Source organism: Trachemys scripta, chromosome 12, assembly GCF_013100865.1.
Source record: "Trachemys scripta elegans isolate TJP31775 chromosome 12, CAS_Tse_1.0, whole genome shotgun sequence".
NCBI classification, from domain to species: Eukaryota; Metazoa; Chordata; order Testudines; family Emydidae; genus Trachemys; species Trachemys scripta.
Window position 1 is genome coordinate 23122961 of NC_048309.1, and position 19181 is coordinate 23142141.

General features: G+C 42.1%; 1 protein-coding gene across 5 annotated transcripts in view; it reads left to right on the top strand.

Moving 5' to 3' along the window:
- Positions 1 to 5854: 5854 nt before the first annotated feature.
- PTPRT (protein tyrosine phosphatase receptor type T) overlaps positions 5855 to 19181 on the top strand; it is a 707111-nt gene continuing 693784 nt past the window's right edge. For all 5 annotated transcript variants that reach the window (XM_034787359.1, XM_034787363.1, XM_034787360.1 and 2 more), the window contains exon 1: positions 5855 to 6059. In XM_034787359.1, the coding sequence (XP_034643250.1) occupies positions 5990 to 6059 (70 nt within the window). In that variant the 5' untranslated portion in view covers positions 5855 to 5989. The remainder of the gene's footprint in view (positions 6060 to 19181) is intronic.

Sequence of the window (19181 nt, forward strand, 5' to 3'; positions counted from 1 at the left end):
TTTCCTTTTTGAACTACTTGAGCAATCTCTTGCCTGAGCCATTGCTGTCAGAAAAGTTAGGCTAATGTAATATATTATGGCACGATAGGGTCAGATTTAAAACTACTATTTTGGGGGTTATATTCACAAAATAATTGCATATAGCATGTGTGATCTCAGCTCCGAAGGGTGAAGCCAGAGCATTGCCTGGCTTTTTTAATTTCCTGTATGGTAGGTCATGACCCTAACTGCAAAGGAGACGGGTGCATATCCTTATCTGTCTTGATGTTTAGTCAGCATTAGCGGCAGGACTCTGACCTTTCACCTTGCGCTTTAGTGGTAAGCACTGAGGTAGATCATCAGCTGGTGTAAACGGCTGCAGTTCCATTGACTCTAATAGAGCTATGCCACTTTGCACTAGTTTTTGATCGGTTCCTATGTTCCATTACATAGTAGACGTTGGTGTTCAAATACATTTACTGAATTTACTTACCTCCAATTTCCTTTCACATGTTACTGTGGAACATAACTTCCAGAATATTTGCCAAAAGAAATAGGGAAGTGATACAACCTACCTGTAGACTCATAGACTTTAAGGTCAGAAGGGACCATTATGATCATCTAGTCTGACCTCCTGCACAACTCAGGCCACAGAATCTCACCACCTTCCTGTAATAAACCTCTAACCTATGTCTGAACTATTGAAGTCCTCAAATTATGGTTTAAAGACCTCAAGGTGCAGAGAATCCTCCAGCAAGTGACCCGTGCCCCACGCTGCAGAGGAAAGTGAAAAACCCCCAGGGCCTCTGGCAATCTGCCCTGTAGGAAAATTCCTTCCCGACCCCAAATATGGTGATCAGCTAAACCCTGAGCATGGGGGCAAGACTCACCAGCCAGACACCCAGGAAAGAATTCTCTGTAGTAACTCAGATCCCACCCCATCTAACATCCATCACAGGCCATTGGGCATATTTACCGCTAATAGTCAAAGATCAATTAATTGCCAAAATTAGGCTATCCCATCATACCATCCCCTCCATAAACTTATCAAGCTTAGTCTTGAAGCCAGTAAAGTGGCAGTCGGGTAAATTCGATAATTTGAAGCCATATTTTCTAAAGCATTCAGGGATGGATTTTCAAATGCTCGGCACTGATAGACACTTGAAGAAGAGTTCTGTGTAAGCTTGAAAGTTTGTGTCTCTCACCAACATAAATCGGTCCAATAAATGATGTTACCTCACCCACCTTGTCCCCCGGCACTGATAGAGACACCTAAACTAAGGGTCAGTTTTTCCAAAAGTGTTGAGCACGCAGCAGCTCCCAGTTTGAGCTCCTCTGAAAATTTGGCCCTACCTGTGGGTGCTGAACTCTACTGAAAATTGACTCTGTAGTCATCTGTCAATAATGGTTATTATTGACTTCCATCTTGTGCGAACATTATGCCAGTCCTTCCCCAGGAGAAGGAGACAGAAGCATGACAGAAGCATGAGTGTCGTGATGGGGAAGAAAAGGACTTAAAAGCGGAGGAAGGGCTCCTTGAACTAATATATAAACCCTATAACATGCTCTCTGTGAGGTTTTCCTAGTGCGACAGATACCCTGAATCAGCAAGGAGGCTACTTCTGCTGCTGTCAGAGTGCATAAATATTAATTTATGGACCTTAATTTGTGCATGAAGACTTGGTCATATAAAATTCAATCATTGCCCGGCTGCAGGGCACATGTCAATCAATTGTACTTTGTATTGCTATAGAACAGACACACAGGGGCAGTGTGGAGCAGATTCAGATTGGAGAAAGGATGGGGAATGTGTCCTCACCATTTCAATGGTGGGGGGAGGGAGTGTCGGGAGAGGAAATAAAGACATTTTGAGTGATTTCTTCCCATTCATCTCTTTACAAGTTCCATGGACCAAGACGCTCAAAGGAAAAGCGAATGACCGGAGGAAAGGGCTTCCACCGACCTGGAACTTGTGAAAGTTGGGTTCAAATTCTCATTCTCCTCCAAACTTCCTGTGTGACTTGGAACAAGTTATTTATGCACAGCACTTACTACAATAGGGTCCTGATCTTGGTTTCAGCCTTTGGCTGCTACTGTAATACAAACAATATGGATCTGTCAATAAACTGCCTATCAGCCTTCTTTAACTTTTAAACAATTCTCTGAAAAGGTGGCATTACTGAAACGTAGTAAACAATGTTTTTAACCATAAAGTCTGGATGTCTTTAATGAAACACTGTCAAGTTTGGCAAAATGAAGGGTTTTTTTTTTTTTAATTCTTTTTAAATTCTAAAGCATGACACCAATAAAAATGTAACCTATTGAAAAATTCCAATGAGCATAACTATTCTTAAATGAACAAATGTTCCCTTGCAGCACTAATGAACATAAAAGTGAAACTGACATCATGGAGTGTTTTCTTTAAAATGAGGAAAATGCAGAAAGGACATAACCTAAGCAATAACAAGAAAATTGGAGTTTTAAAATTTTCCTACTTAATCTAAAACTGCATTAGTGCTGGACAAATATGCCTGACAATATCTGACATGGTCTCTGTAAAAAACATTTTCTAAATTATGTGGAAGTTTAGCATTTATTCAGCTACAACTGTACATAGACAATCACTACAATTATTTAAACATCCACTTTACTTGCTTCATGTAGGGGTTCTGCAGCCTCAGAATAGTGGCATGACAAGTAGAATCACAGTGCTTCTTAAGCAGGTCTTTACTAAGGCTTGGTCTACACTACCCCCCTAATTCGAACTAAGGTACGCAACTTCAGCTACGTGAATAACGTAGCTGAAGTTCGAAGTACCTTAGTTCGAATTAGTTCGAACTTACCTTGGTCCACACTCGGCAGGCAGGCTCCCCCGTCGACTCCGCGGTACTCCTCTCGGTGAGCTGGAGTACCGCAGTCGACGGCGAGCACTTCCGGGTTCGACTTATCACGTCCAGACTAGATGCGATAAGTCGAACCCAGAAGTTCGATTTCCAGCCGTCGAACTACCGGGTAAGTGTAGCCAAGGCCTAAGGAAAGTAGCTGTAGGTATAGGCAAACAGGTTTCCACCCAACTTGACTTCTAGCTTTGTCTTCCTTGCTTATTAAGCACCGCACACTGTTTTGAGCTCTGTGCAGCTGATAGTGGCCAAATAATATATGGCAAGTAAACAATCATTACAAGGAGGAAGAGTTGGAGGTGACGTTTGAGCTAGAGGGGGCTGGCTGCATCTCTTTTTGTGCAAAGAGGTATGGTAATAGGAGAAGAGATGGCCTGGGAGAGAGAGAGAAAAGTACTGTCTACTTCCCAGGGAACTCCCCATCCCTCTTCCTCGTTTAAAGCCAGGCTTTGGGCCAAGGAGCTCCTCTTCCCCTAGATGCTGCTGCCACGGCTCCTCTTGCTGCTTTTCATCCTCCCATTACTGCTCTTAGGGCAGATGCTGCTCCCGCTCGGGTTGGGAGGCTTTCCCCATCAGCCTCGCCAGTTTCTGTGATACTGAGGTGTCCACTCTATCCTCATCAGGAAGGTGGCTCACCTACCTCTCACAGTAGTTCTGGCCCCCACCCCCCAGCATCTACCTATCTGTTAAAGCCATGCATTTGGAAACTAAATTATGGGGTGTCTTAATTTGCACATACATATGCATGCACTTCACTTACATAAAGCATGCTAGCAAATCCTTTAGTTCCTTGTTCCTCCTCCCTCCCCAAACCCCACTACTTCTGCCCTTGAATCTAGCCCCCATTCCGCTCCCAGTACTCTTTGAACTGGCTCCCCCAGGGACCCTCCCCCACAACCACCTCCCCTATCTCTGTTCCCCATGTTCTCCCTTCCGATTTTCCCCTTTGCTTTATGTACACCTTTGAGTTCCAAGTCAAGGGCAGCGTACCATTCTCCTGGATCCAGGGAAGGGATAATCATAGACCAGTGTGCCATGCAGAACTTCATCTCCTTGAGCTATTTGTTGAGGGTCTGAAGGTGGAGGGTAAGTCTGAGACCTGCCCTGGCTTTGGTATCTGAAAGTATCAGGAATAAAACTTGCACCAACTAGCGGAAAGGGATATGGGGGATTCTGCCAATGAGTTACATTTGCAAATATTCCCTGCCTGCCTTTTTGCCATCTTGCTTTGTAGCAGTGGAGGGCTCTCTATTCACTCCCACTGTGAAGCTTTCTTCAATGAGGGCAGGATTTTTCCCTTCCTATGCCCACAGCTTCTTATATGAGTCCTCATGTAATTGTGCAGAAGCCTTTTAAACCCTAGATCCAGTATGTGACTCTCTCAGCCACCTTCCCTGAGTTCCTTACTATACCCTGGGTCAGTTATGTCCTTTGAGTTGTTTAAAAGGTCACTGGAATCAATTCAATTGTTCGCTCCCTTTGTTCTCTTTTGGGATGGGGCAAAAAAGGACGGATCATTTCGAGCTGTGCTCACCTGGGAAGATCCGGTACAATTAGCTAAAGCTATTGCATTAATGTATGTTGTTAATCCAGGTCCCTGGCTAAATGTCTGCAACCCTCCCAGAGAGGTGGCATGCAAGTGAGTGGGGGTGAGGAGGGAGGCTATATAGAAATGTCACTACTGATGCAATTCTACCCCCTACTGGTTACCCATGGAGTGGTACAGCCTCTTGGCTGCTTGCCTGAGTATTTGATTAAAAGAGCTGTGTCAGAATAAAGAGAAAACAGGTTGTTCAGTAGGGGGAAAACAGAGAGGGGGATAAAGGACCTGGGGAGGGGGTAAGGCTGAACAATTAACAGCATTCTTAGAATCAGCGTGGAAGCGGAGCTCTACTGAACCTGGAGCGTTTTGACTAAATGCGCACACACAGGCACCACAAAGCAAAACACTGGAGTTTCCTTGGAAAGTTCAGTGACCGTCCAAAAGAATCTCCTGTCGCGTTCGTGATAAAACAGTCACTTCATGCCGGGCGAGACTCATCGCTTTCATTTGCTTTGCCAAGCCGAGGGAGGGTCAATAGCCACATGTCTTTTAGGTCTCGTCTCCGCCGATGCAGGATATCGGGAATGGGGGCGGGGGAGGGACCGCCTACTTTTTTCATTTAAAAACATGAAAAGAGACGGGGGAGGTAATTTGCAGAGTCATGTGGCAGCAGAGTCACCGTTTTAATTGCGTGTGTGTGTGTGTGTAAAGCTCGTGTGTGCAGCAGTACGTGGTGTGATTAGGGATTTAGCAGCCAAGTCTATCCTAAGTTAAGTGAATAATGATGAAAATTACTATTTGCAGCTGAAAATGCCTGTGAGGCATTCATAAGAGCTGATCGAATAATGGACCCCCTGAAACCTGCAGTTTTGCTCACTGCTCTCGTCCTAGCAGGGGGTCTCTTCTTCACTTCCCATCTCAGGGCTGGCTTCACGGTTAACCACAGTCCCAGTTCTTTTGCTCATGGGCGATATTTTGCATTGACCCCCCAGAAACAATGCACGAGCTGGAAACCTAATTTGCTTGCAACATGTTGTCCCTAAGTCCCTGCAAATAGGACACAGCTGAGCAGCAAAATGGATCAAACAGTTTGATACAGGAAAATACCCTCCGATTTCTCCTGCCCTGTATTTATTGTTGTCAATTCCTAACCCCGGCTTGGTGCAGGAGTTTTGCTGTCCCCTCGGTGCAGAAGGTTCTTAATTACACTGATTTCCCTGTGGGCAACCCTCTATCAGAACCAAAGCCAGGAGTGCAGAATGGGTGTCGCTAGCCGAGGTCAGTTGAAGTCTGTTTAGTGACGGTGTGGAGATGTCTGAGAAAAGGAGAGGAAAAGGCAGGCGTTAGGACTCAGGGGAAATCTCTCGTCTCTGTCTCTCTCCCCCTCCCCCTGCTCTCCCTCCCCCTTCTTCAATCAGTTTGTGCTACTCATCAGATCAGGATAGCAGCTTCAGCGTGGAGATACATCTCCAACTCTCTGATGTACCAATGCAGGGGATATTTGCCAGGCACACAGAGAGACAGCTGCACTGCTACAGCGGGAAGGGAATGTGAACTCAAATAAAGAATGAACCGGATTGCCACTATTGTCTTTCTGGTGCAGCTGTTGCAAAAAGCGGAGGGGCAGGTCTTCCCAGGTGAGTTCATCCATTCTTCACTTGGTCTAGAGGCAGCCCTCGCGCAGGCTTTCAACTTAACCGGGGGCAGAGAGTGAGCCAGCGATAAGGGGGTGGCAATATACTGCGATGTGTCTGCTGGGGGCTGGATTGTATATGGACATTCTGTCCGGGGTTAAGTTTGCCTTTTTGCAGTGATTTGCTTGCTTTGCTCTTCGCGTGCATCTTTTCGGTGTGGTGGGTTATTACAAAAGCCAGAAGAGAGCTGGATGCAATGTATTGAATTATGTGGGATCTGCCCTTCCCTTTTTTCTACCCTTTTCCACCTCGAGGTTTTTTTCTGAAGGATCATGGGCTGGAAAGAATAGATTCGTCTCTTCAAAGCCCAATGGATGGCAAGGAAAAGAGCAATCTGATTAAAAGTCCTTTTAGAATGATGTTTGTCTTCAAAGTCATAATAGCGCCTCAGCACTAACTCCCTTTTTAAAGGGTTTATTTTGTTTGCTTGCCTCCGCAGGAGATGTGGGTTTTATATACGTATATATTTTCTCTCTCTCGGGGAGGGGTATGTTTCTTTAAAAGTTGTGGCTGGTGTGAAATGAAAGCATCCCTTTCATGCTTGGAGTCAAGACAGTTGAGTCCTTTTTATAGTAAACAGTTGTTCTGAATCAAAGGCAGGGGTGAGCCTTGGGGAAAATGTGCCCCCTCGCCGTAAGCCATTATACGGTACCTTTAAACCAAAGGCGGGCAACACTTTTTAGAAGTTCAGTGGCAGCTTTGCTCCTTGCCCTCCGGGGATCCCAGAGTTTGGATAACTTTCTCTGGCTGGCTGAGATGCTTCGACTTCTTCTTTCACACTTGTCAAGGATGTCGGTTATTTTAATCTGTAGGGAGACTGGTTTAGAGCAGAGACTGTGTGTAGCCTAATAGAAGCTATCCCCCCTCCCTCCCCCACGCCAGTTCCTTCGGTATATCTGGAATTCCTTCAAGATGATTTTTCTGCCTCTTTCTCCATTTTTCAGGTGGATCAAAAGGGGGAGAGTGGGAGTGATTTCTGCTTTCCCTGGTGGTGTGCAATCAATTTTCTTTTGCTTCAGTTAGCAAATGTTTAAAACAAACACACCCTGCCCCTCACCCTGTATTTAATGTTTAAGATGAGTAAAGACAACTTCCCTGCTCCTAATTGCCTTTGTGGACTGGAGATGATAAATCTCACCCATTGAGGCTTGGCTATTTGCATTCCAACCCTTCAGCCGGGGTGCCCAGGACGCTGGGGTTTAGTGCTCCTTACATGGTGAGGAATTAAGATGCTAAGAGAGATCAAATGACTTTTATCCGGTTTCTTTAAGATATAAATATTGGGCAGCTCAGCAAATGGGGCCGATGCAATCAGACCCATGTTGTAAAGCTGAAAGAATTTTTTTTTTTCACTGCGAAATCGTTTTAAAGAAAGTTTGGCGTGAGGCTGGGTGAGTCGGTAGAAGAGCTCCTTCAGAGGTACAGGCTCAAATCAATCCGATGCTGTTTAATAACATAACAAATGTATATTTAGAATGCTAGGCAACCGCACATATTATCAGATTTATTAAAAACCACTGGGAAATGTAACCTTGCTAAATAGCTCCTTTCATGAGTAAAATGGAGCTTATGGTATTTTTTATTATCCATTTTTAATGACTGTTCTGAATGTGAGGTCAGGATATATAGGATTGGGGTTGACCTAAACTGGGGCTAGACCCGAGGCTTGGATCCCCTTTGATGAATCACTTAGCTCGCATGCTTAGAAAAAAAAAATCCGTCTTTAAGTAAAATTGCAAACTTTTTCGTGGAAGGGAGACGTAGGTATTGGAGCGAATAAATGATACCATAAAAGGCGCAGAGCAAATGCAAGTGCACTGAAAGCAAATGGCTAATCCTTTCCAAACCAGGATGGAAATATTCCATTATCATTGTTAGCTAAGTGGGGAAGCTCGTGTTTGATCTGCCTGATTGTTAATGTCAACTTTCACCTCCCACTTTAATGCCTGCCTTGCTATTCAGAATGAGAAAATGATCTTATTTATACATATAAATATGACTGCCGAGCCACTTCCATGAATGAGGTTACATGGAAAGTGTTGCCTCTTTTTTGATTACATTTAACGGCTGAGTTCTTAATGCCCTGTAACCAATTTGCACAGCTAATATTCTGACAATAAAAGCAAATGTGCAGAATGTCCACGCACCCTGCCCCTCTGTTGGATTTCAATTAAGGATCCAGTTGTGTGAAAGATTCCGTCTGTTGTATCCAATGCACTTTTGCTGTCTTCCATCAGATGGTGCTGTCTTCATAACTATTCGGATGCAAATACCTCTTGACTACTTGCTGATGGAACGATTTTTTAAATGCTTAATGTGTTTATTCAGCAGCCTTTTGTTAAACAGTCTGAAAAGTCATTGTGCAAGAAATGGGCTGCTTTGGTTTGTTTTTCTGTATGGTAACACATGTAAAAAGGGGGAGGCCAAGAGTTCAGTGTTCAAGGCAAAACAACACTGAATCCCTTCCTGTCGTGCCCACTTACTTTCCAATGCTGCTGCATCATAAAACTTGGTATCAGAAATACTGGTGGAAATATAACAAATGGTTACTGGTTTCCTGCTTGTACCACTTGTTTGATACTGGGGGACCTTTTTAATCCCTTTGTTGGCCCTTCTCCTTAATACAACTGTTGGGTTGCGCTATTTGTAACATTTTTCCTCCTCTTCTCTCACCAATTATTTTTAGTTGCACACAATTTCGAACACATCTTTTTATTTATAACACTGCAGATCTGCTCTTGAGGTTTTAAACTCTCTTCTTGCTATAGGTTCCAAATCTAATTAATCCTAGTGAAAAGTAGGTAGAATACACAGCAGTAAAATCCCAAGTGTATCTAGCAACTGCTGATCCTCATTTCAGAAGATAAAGGACTTTCCTTATGGGGAAATACTTTTCCTTAAAATACCTGTATGTGCACAGCACATTTTCTTCTTCTTTTGACATATGGAATTATCCCTACAACTGTCTTGTGCTCTTTGATACACTCTTCTTATTGCGTGTGGAAACCCTGCAGATTTACAACCTTGAAATAACATTCAGGAGAAAACTGGGACAGTAGGTTGCATGGGGATTGTTCCCCTGAACACAATGGCCACATCAGTTTGACGCTATTGTTTCGCTTGATGGCAATCTTGATTATATCACAGATGTCCTACCTTTTACCCTGCTTTGCTATAGTGGAGCTCTTGAGCATTTGGACATGTATGAGGTGGATGTTTGCAAAGATTGATGTCAGATCATAAAACCAAAACAACAAATGATGTATTAGAACATGGTGTATGTGGGGAAAGTGAAAAGGGGGGAGGCTGGAGAGAGAGATTTAGGGGTGATTAATTCATTTACTAGCAGATATGTAAGCAGATTAGTAAATTGGCAGCGAAAAATGGATTTTACAGCATAAGCTACTCTATGTGGCAACTGTTAACAATGTAGCCATTTAACTCACTAATCACTTTCCACTCCCTCTGGGGAACTGTTAGCAGCACAGTTCAACTTTATTTTCCTTCCTGCTGGCTTGATTTCCCTCCCCCTCTCCCCCAATAAATGAACAATTAATATTAAACAAGGTGCTTTTTCCACAGCCACAATACAAAGTCTTTGTGTGGTAAAGCCCAGCTAGTTCTCAACCTCCAGGTCAAAACCCATTGTTTCTTTTGCAAATGACCAACATCATCTACGCCCCACTCCAGCCTGTTTCTTTCATTTTAAATTCTAATTGTGGAATCCTGCAGTGTCCTCCCTGTATAGTCCTAAATCCCTACAGTTTACAGTAATGTTATGGGAATGGTTTTGGACGATTACTATAGAATACTGTAGTATCTTCTTTAAATAAGGCATTGCGATCTGCTACTCCCAAAACAATGGTGGTGCCAGAGATGTAGATATGAGGCTTTGTGGAATTTATAGAATGGGGTTGGGACAAGAATTGTTTCTTATGGGAACAAATATTCATGTTTGTGTATAAAACCTGTTAACTAAAGAGAAGAAAGGAATATAAATCGATCTGTTCAGTCTACTTAGCCTTGAAGGATTAATTCCTAGATCAGTGTCTCTTCATAATTTTTTCTGTATTGTCTTTCAATGCTCATTATTATTTTATTATTTATTATAATTATTAGGAGTGTAATGAGCTGTTCTAACTGGTATCTGCTTTGCTGCTGTGGTTATTTTATTATCTCATTAATAAAGAGATAATAAAAAGAACAATCGGTGAGTGTTGCTTTTGGGCTGAATGGGATGCACTGAATATAGGGAAGAGTGTGTGGTTTTATATGGCTTTGGATACTGATGTTTGAATATTTTAACCTTAGGGGCTAAGTAAACACCTTTAACTCTGTTTGAAGTCAGCATAACTTGGCATTTCTGAATATCGGGCGAGAGGTGTCTAAAAGCAAGCACCCAAGATTTGAGGTGATTTGAATTAATTATCTCTGGGCTTATTCACTCAGCTGAAAAATAAGAATAATACTTGTCTATGATACTCCAGAGAGAGGTGTTCTGAGATCTGATCAATATTGCAATGCCTTCTGTGATCTGTGGCTGAAAGGAGGTTAGGGAGTGTGTATGCTTATGCAAAGTATTTGTACTATCTATAATAGGAAGCAAGGTGATGCATTTCCCTGTAATTCTTTGGATGCCAGCAGCTCCAAAACTGCTGCCTCAACTTTCTATAATCAAGTGGTTTGAAATCCAGCATGTCAGCGTAACTGCAGAGGAGGACTTTCTTACTGAAAATCTGAAGAGGGCCAGGTTCTCAGCCCATGGAAGTCCACACACAACAGAAAGTCTGGTCTGGATTGCCCAATGTGAGATTCCCTTCAGACTTTTAATGCTGGCTTGGAAGTTGTGAGTTTCACCTCTGTTAAGTGTACAGCTCTTACACTGAATATGTTTGGCATTAGCCAGCCTTCAGTTGTAATTCTGGAGTAGACTGCATTGTGTCCTGATTTTACTGTACATCACTGGTTCATTTAAACTGGAGGACTTGAACCACAGAATTCCTTTTCCCATTGAAACATTCTTCTCCTCCAGTTCTATAGCCTTTGCTAAACTTCCCCTGTGGTAGCTTCTGACAGCACATCCCATCACCATTTAAACTCTACCTGGTTGGCACCTGCTGCTTTCAAGAAGACATTACTTTTCCGTTTATGCGTCCTTGGCCTTTCTGGATATAGGCCTTCATTTTCTAAATGCCATTCACCCTCCACCTCCTGGGTCACTCCCTTGAAACATTGTAGAGCCCATACTCTCGCTGATGAAGATTTACATACGTGGTGAATGGGTCTGTGCCCATGAGTAAGGGCATCAGAATCTGTCCCTGTGTCAGGGTGTAATTGTATATGTGGTGTAATTCTATGATAAACTGCTGCTGTTCATTATTGCAAAATCTCAAGATTGTTTCTTCATGGTAGTGAGACAATTCCTCTGTCTTAATCAGACCATACATCTTTTAATCAGCCCCGCTTGTTTTTTAATGTCTGATCAATGCATGCCATCTATCATATTGTTGTTCTGAAATACCAGATAGACTACGGTCTGGCTCTTGGAGCATTATGCGTTTTAGAAGAGAGATTATGCTGAATCAGTTAAGGTATTTAAAGTCCTTTTGAAGATCTGAGGCACTAAATAAGTAAAGTGTTATTTATTATCTAGCATAGCACTGGGGAACCAGAAAAGCGAGGGCAGCATAGACCTTATGCACCTGTGAGGAGGGCTTAGCAAGCAGAGAGGCAGAAAACCCCAATGAGAACGAGCTGTTTGACACTCAGTCTCCTCTGTGTTTCTCTTTCTTTCTTAATTAGTCCCTATAAACTAATTCAGGGCCAGCCACTTGATTTCTTGTTTCCTGCTGGGACTGTGGGCTTGGGACTTCAAGTAGAATCCAAATGAATTCTGTCTCACAGTTCAGAATGGTGCAGTGGTTATAAAATGACTGAGCTTCTGAACTAGTGCATGGATTATAAGGAGGTAGAGCCTGGCTCTATCCCTTGGTATTTTGAGTTCCATCTTCCAGAAAGGCTGTGGAATTTGATGGCTGATGATGTGTGTGGCATGCACTGTCCAATGAGGCTGCCTGAACAGCATACAGTTCCTGGCTGAATAAAGGTGTTCACAGAAGTTACTTTGAACGTTCTCTTTACGAAAAGTATCCCATGCTTTGTACTTTGCTGTTAGATGAAATTTCTTCAGATCTGACTTCACAAAGGAAACAGTGGAGTTTACCGTGGTTGCTTCTCATTCACAGCCTTGTCATGATCTTGGATTCACGCCAAGATAGTGACGGTGTGTAAAATCTCAGGGAGGAGCTCCTGGCTGCAAGCAGGGCCGGCTCCAGCATTTCTGCCGCCCCAAGCGAGGGGGAAAAAAAAAAAAAAAAAGCCGTGATTGGAATCACGATCGGCGGCAGCAATTGGGGGGAAAAAAAAAGCCGCGATCGGCGGCGGCAGTTCAGCTGAAGGTCCTTCGCTCCTAGAGGGAGTGAGTGACCTGCCGCCCCCGAATTGCTGCAGGTGCCGCCCCTCTCCCTTGGCCGCCCCAAGCACCTGCTGGTGTCTGGAGCTGGCCCTGGCTGCAAGTGAGTTGGTTGCAACTGATGCTTTTAAAGGTGTACATGGAACAAAGGCAAATTGCTAGCCTGCCTGCCCTCCATAATGTTGTAAAGCAAAGCTTACTGTAGTGTTATCCTGATCCTTCTCTCCTCTCCTTGAAGTCAGTGTGGGGAAAATTCCATTAATTTCAAGGGAAGCAAGCCTCTGCATGGTACTTTGGATATGTCTGCTGGAATTTCATGCTTTTGACTCTTGCAATCCCACAGGGTTAGGATTTGTTATTTAATTGCCCCATGTCACAATTCACCAGAATTAAAGCCAGGTGCTCTGGTAATGCCAGCAGAAGACCCACAGATGTGCAAACAGGGCAACTATATTTTGCACATTCATGTTCAGGGTTGTCTCTTATTAGTCAAAGCGGTGGCGTTATTAACGTTTTTTTTTCTTTATTAAAGGAAACGATGAAAGGGGTGAATTCTCATAGGGAGCGTGTGAATGGTTGAGTCACCTAGTGGAGGCAAGAGGAGAAGGGATTGAAGAAACTGACATCCTGTAGACATATGTTGGATTGGAATCATAGCAGCATTTACTATGTGAGCAAAGAGAACGTTCCCATTAGCCAGATGGGAAACTGTTCTCCATGACACTTCATTTCTTCAGGACACGGATTTTCTGTCAACATTCACCCACTTACTTGGTAACAGCATAGAGTTTATTTTGTGCTTCCAATATGGTTTGATGTGAATTAAATGCTTTGATAGGAGTAATTGTTACTTTCAAAGTTTGTTTTGGAGGCCCACTGATAGAGTGTCATGTACACCTGACACATCTGTGATTCAAAAAAATCACTTGCTTCTTACTTTGAATCAAGGTATACAACCATCACTAAAGCCTAAAATATGTTCTGTGGTTCGCACATTCAGATACCATCTAATCTAGCAAGTGGAGTTGCTACCTTCCTCTCAACACAGCATGTGTACATGCATATCCCCACCCCATCCACAATAAGTTAGCGCCCAAAAGTTTCCTTGCTGTGGGTTTTATTTTGTTGCTTAAGAACAATGGAGCACAAACATTACCTTCAACTGGCTATTTTTAGGTTTTGCATGAAAGACTTCCTGACTTATTCACTAGCCTCCTTTGATTTGGAGAGCCATACAAATCTATGGTTGGATCTAATGAGACCTACCTGCTTTGCTTGACAGGCTGAGTCAGCACACCAGCCTAGTATCTGCCCCCTCCCCCAGGTCCTAGAATGTGATACACTGTCACAAAATAATGACAGTACCATGTGATCGTTCCTCTCTTTTTACAGCAAGAGCTGAGTGAACATGCATAGCAAATAACTTATTTGGTATATATCTCCTCTTTTTCTGTGCATGAATTAGTCACAAACAGAATGTAGTTATCTGTATTTATTTAATTACCCCAGAGTCATTGCTGGGGCCCCATTGTGTTAGGGGCTGCACAAACATGTAAGAAGACCTAGTCTCTGCTTTGAATTGTGTATGACCTAAACATACATCAGAGACAAAATGCAGAAGAGGAAGGAGCAACGTACCAGAAAAGCAATCTCCATCTTCTTCCACATGGCAACTTGAAAAGCCACTATAAAGGTCAATATACAGGTTTGTTGTCCACTCTATGGCTTCCGGAGACATGGAATGAACTAAAGCCGTCCCTCTGAAGAAAGATCTTGGATGGCTGCAGTACTCTGGTTCGGCTATCTTCTCTGAATTGACATATCAGCCTGTCTTTCATTTTCCATTTGTGCAGTAGGTAATTACAATGCCAAGGTGAAGTTCTGATTTGGTTGGCTGTGATCTGTATCTTAGGTGGCATGGTAAAGCGAGGTGGTTGGTTTGTAGGATCTGTAATCAGGTCTTGATTCTTGACTCTATTTTCCCAGAGACTCCTACCATCACGCATTTTCCCCTGTTAAGTGCTTCCGCACAACCAATGCCATCATTGTGGCAATTGAATGCTGATTGAAAGCTTTGCAGTCTAAAAGGCATCTCAAGCAAAGCAATAAGGGAGGTGCATTGAGGAGATAACTAATAGGAAAATGGAAGGAGCAAAGGATACTGAAGGTGGTGGGCTGGAAAGGAGCATAGAAGGCAGGGAGGATGAGGCTAGCAGCAGAGAGACTGAGGGAGGAATGGTCATACTGGGTTAGACCAATGGTCCATCTAGCCCTGTATCCTGTCTTGACAGTGGCCAATGCCAGATGCCCCAGAGGGAATGAACAGAACAAGTAATCAAGTGATCCATCCCCTGTCGCCCATTTGCAGCTTCTGACAAACAGAGGCTACACTTCAGAGCATGATTTTGCATCCCTGCCCATCCTGGCTAATAGCCATTGATGGACCTATCCACCATAAACGTATCAAGTTCTTTTTTGAACCCTGCTATAGTCTTGGCCTTCAAGGGGAGTCAGAACAGACAGAAAATAATGTTCAGGGTTCAAACTGCAAAAAATGAATTGGATACTGTTCCTGGGGTCCAGGGATTTTGAGACTGACTTCTGCCTCTGCTTCTAGCTTATCTGCTATCCAAAATTACTTGATAAATGACAACTTTGAATAATTTTTTGACCTGTAGGCTGAAAGTCAAGCTGTGGTGATAACTTTGTATATACAGGTCACATCATACTATTTCTGCTCTCTAACTGGATGAGCTTATCTCTTGGAATCAGGTTTGCACTATGAATATTCGTGTTTACAGATTCATAATTCACTTTGCATGAACGGCCTTCATTATTTGCTAAAAAAGGGCTGCCAGCGAACTTGTTTGCTAGAATATTCATGACCAGCAAAGAAAAGAGCATCTCGAACACAGCCAAAGTGAATTCGCTTCTTGTTTTTGTTTTGGTGTTTGCTCAGCTCTGTTAATACTCCTATATTTACTCTGCAGTTGCGTGATCTTTATTTTCCAGTAATGATTAAGCAGGAGCATGTAAACAGCAAGGAGTTGATTCAGTATTTGCACTCTTTGAAATTTGGTATTATCCAGTTCCTTTCTGTACCCAAGTAGGTCATTGTAATAGTAGCAGAATTGCAAACCTCAATGGATCTTTCTGTTCTATTCTCTGAGGTCAATGCCATGCAGCCCAGGTGTGAGCATATAGCATTGGATGGCAGCCCAATACAATTAAACATCTAGAAGGCACTCTGCCTGTCACTGAGCTGAAGGGGACTCCTTTTTTCCTTCTCTCTAACCCCAGCCCCTGCAAAAAAGCAAAATATTAAGTTTGAGACAGACACTTTTGTTCCCTTCAGGCCTTGGCTAAACAAGGCATAATATTCTGATCAGAAACACCCATTGGTCAGTGACTTCTAGTTTTTTGCCCTCTGCCTCTATGTCCTGACTGCTTGTTGCCAGCACTGACTCATTCCCTTTAGGGGGAATGGATGCTGCTGAAGCAGCTCTAAGCCCATTGCTTGGGTCCAGCTTGTGAAAGCACAGAAGGTAAACAGACAGCAATAGTTGTTTTGCTTGCCAGAAATCCAGACACATTGCATATGACACACACACACACACACACACACACACACAGAGACACAGAGTTATTGCCAGAGATGCTGTCTGCTTGGATGCTTCCTAGTTAAAATGGACCCAACGTTAAACTTTTGTGAAAACAAGCTTTTATAAAACCTAAGACCAATAGAAATGTTTCCAGAAATGAAATAGTTTTCTTTTCACTGACATTTCCCCTGCAATGACTAAAATCAAAACATTACAGCACTAAGAATCTGCTCCTTATGGGAAAAAAAGACCTTGTAGAATCTAGTAGGAAAAGATAAGCTTTCCTATAGGTTTTATTTTAAGCTAGCCTGTAGCAAGTTTTGGCAGAATTTGATTTGTATTTTTTATAATTTTGATGGATAATATCAATGTTTATCATTAAGTATTTTTTAATTTTTATTTACATTTTCACAGTTGTGGGAAATTATGGGGGTCAGATAATTATTTAATTACCGTATATGTTGAGATTAAAAAAGTTAAACCTTCATAATTAAGACACAAATTGTCAATATCATATGTCAAAATCTGCAAGGTAAATATCCTTAAATCAAACTCTAATCAATTCTCACGCAGCATTTTTTCTTACTTTGCCTAACTGTAAATTTTGATGATTATCACAAGAAATATTTTTCTTTGGGTTATGTATGAATGGTGAAATCATCATTTACCAACAAAAATCGAATCCTTCCAAGCATACTTATAGAACTTATTAAGCAATTTCATCCTGCTATGAAACCCTGTGCTGGCTCAAGAATTTACACAAATGACATTTCTTTGCATGTTGTTTCTACTACAGAAACTTACTAACTTTCTATGGAACCGTCTTGGGGTCACCACTACTAAACTTTGCAGGATTTAGTCCCATAAGGGGAACTTGAAACTGATTATAAATTGTGCAATTATTATTTAACATTTTTATATGTAATTATGTTGGAGCCCTATTGGACTAGGCACTGTCTTAGAAAATGACAGTCCAAGTCTTAGAGTCCAAGCTGAAAGAGATGTAATCTAAGTGCATAAATGATGACAAGTAGATTGGATTTTAGATTATTTAGAAAATAAGGTCTTACAAGTAACATACATAAAATAGAACTTTGTGTTTTACAACACCTGATTTTAAGCTGAAAATGTCTCTTTAAAGCAAATGTACCGTTTTGTTTTATTATTTTTTCCTGGTCAGTCTGACTCCTTAATGCCACTCTGTCAGCTTGTTGACTGGATTTTTCCTTCTTACTGGTTCAGGTTTTGAACACTCTGGTTTGGATTCTGTGATTTCTGTGTCTATTAACAACTGTCTCTCCTAAACTCCTTGCAAGGACTCAGATGGCATTGATATCTGGGGGTCACTGTGCATATTAGCAGAGGTCAGCACATGGTGGAAATCAGCAAAGGGGTTGTAAGGTCACAAATAAGGAAACATGCTGGCCCTACTGACACAGATTAACCCAAGAGCCTGAGAAAATCAGACATTATGGAGGGGAGAGGGAAATACTCTGCATAAATAATTGCCCTTAAATGAACTTACAAAGCAAAAAATATCCCTCCTAAAAGAATGTGTTGGTTTTTTTAATATAGCATATTTACATATGTTTTATGTGTGTAGTAATATTCCTAGTCTGGAATTATGTGCACATTTAGTAGAACTACAAGTGTGAACAATGGGTACTGGGCTAGATGAACAATTGATCTGACCCAGCATGGCCATTGTTATGTTCTTGTTCATTGATGTAGTTCTAGCAAATATACAAAATGTTTAGATGCATTCTTACAAACAATACTATGGGACACAGTATTGATGCTATTTGGAGGTTTGTCAGCATCTAAACAAGATCGCCCACTTTTTTTTTGAGGTTTACATAAGTCAGATGCTGTCTGTGCTGATGAGAGGCACTGAAAGACTGGAGAAAAGCAAACATGATACCAATTTTCAAAAATGAAAGAAGATTGATGCTGGCAATTAACATCCCATAAAGCTAACTTCTATCCTTAGCAGAATAAGTACTGAGAGGAAAAAAAACATTAATTGCTTTATTGTGCAAGGTACCGAGTTCTGCTGTGAGACGCTGACTCTCAGCTCGGCTCTCACTGACTTCAATATAAGTTTCGGGTACCTGACACCTTGCAAGATTGAGCCCCTTGAGAGTATTAGCAATAAGCAGTGTGGGTTTTGAATAAATCTTGCAAGGCAAGATTGTACCTGATTGTACCTTTTACCCAAAAAAAAAAAAAGGACAAAGGGATCACAGTAGGTGTATTTGGATTTTAGTGAAGAATTTGATTCTTTTCCCCATAATAATATTTTCAATTGTGTGAAGCTGTCTATCGGAATGCTGCAAGGAATACACATAGGTCCAGCTCCTATGTATCATCTTTGTTAATGCTTTGGAAAAAGTAAACAGCATATTTCATGAATTTTGCCAGATACCTAATTGGGAGGGTTGCAAACACTGATGAGGATGGAGAAATAATAACAAGGTGCCTAGAGAGGTTAGAATCGTAGGCAGAAAATAACTAAATTAGCTCCAGCTGGGGAAAAGGAAAGCTATTGTAATACATCCATGGGAAATAAACACACACTTGTATTCAATGTGTGGGTGGGAACCTGAAAGGTGTTAGTGCTGGGACTTGATGTGAGAGTGCACAGCAATTTAGACATGACTATGCAATTCAGTAAAAAAAGTTACAGACAAATGATTTAATTGGTGAATTCAGATCCATTCTACTCCCTCCCCCCCGCTCGGCTATTGTTGCAGCAAATAGGTCCAGGTCCTATGCAAAAAGCAGCCTATACAGTTTTAAGCTGCATACCCAAGAGGGAAAAACAGTCGTCCTCTACATGGTGGTTGTGTCACTGCACCTGAAAACATTGCCTTCAGCACTGGGAACCACGTTACCATAGTGAAATTGACAAATGAGAAGCTCTGAGTATGTCAAAATGATCAGGGGGCTAGACTTGTGAGGCAAGATTAAAAGAGCTAACTATGTTTAACC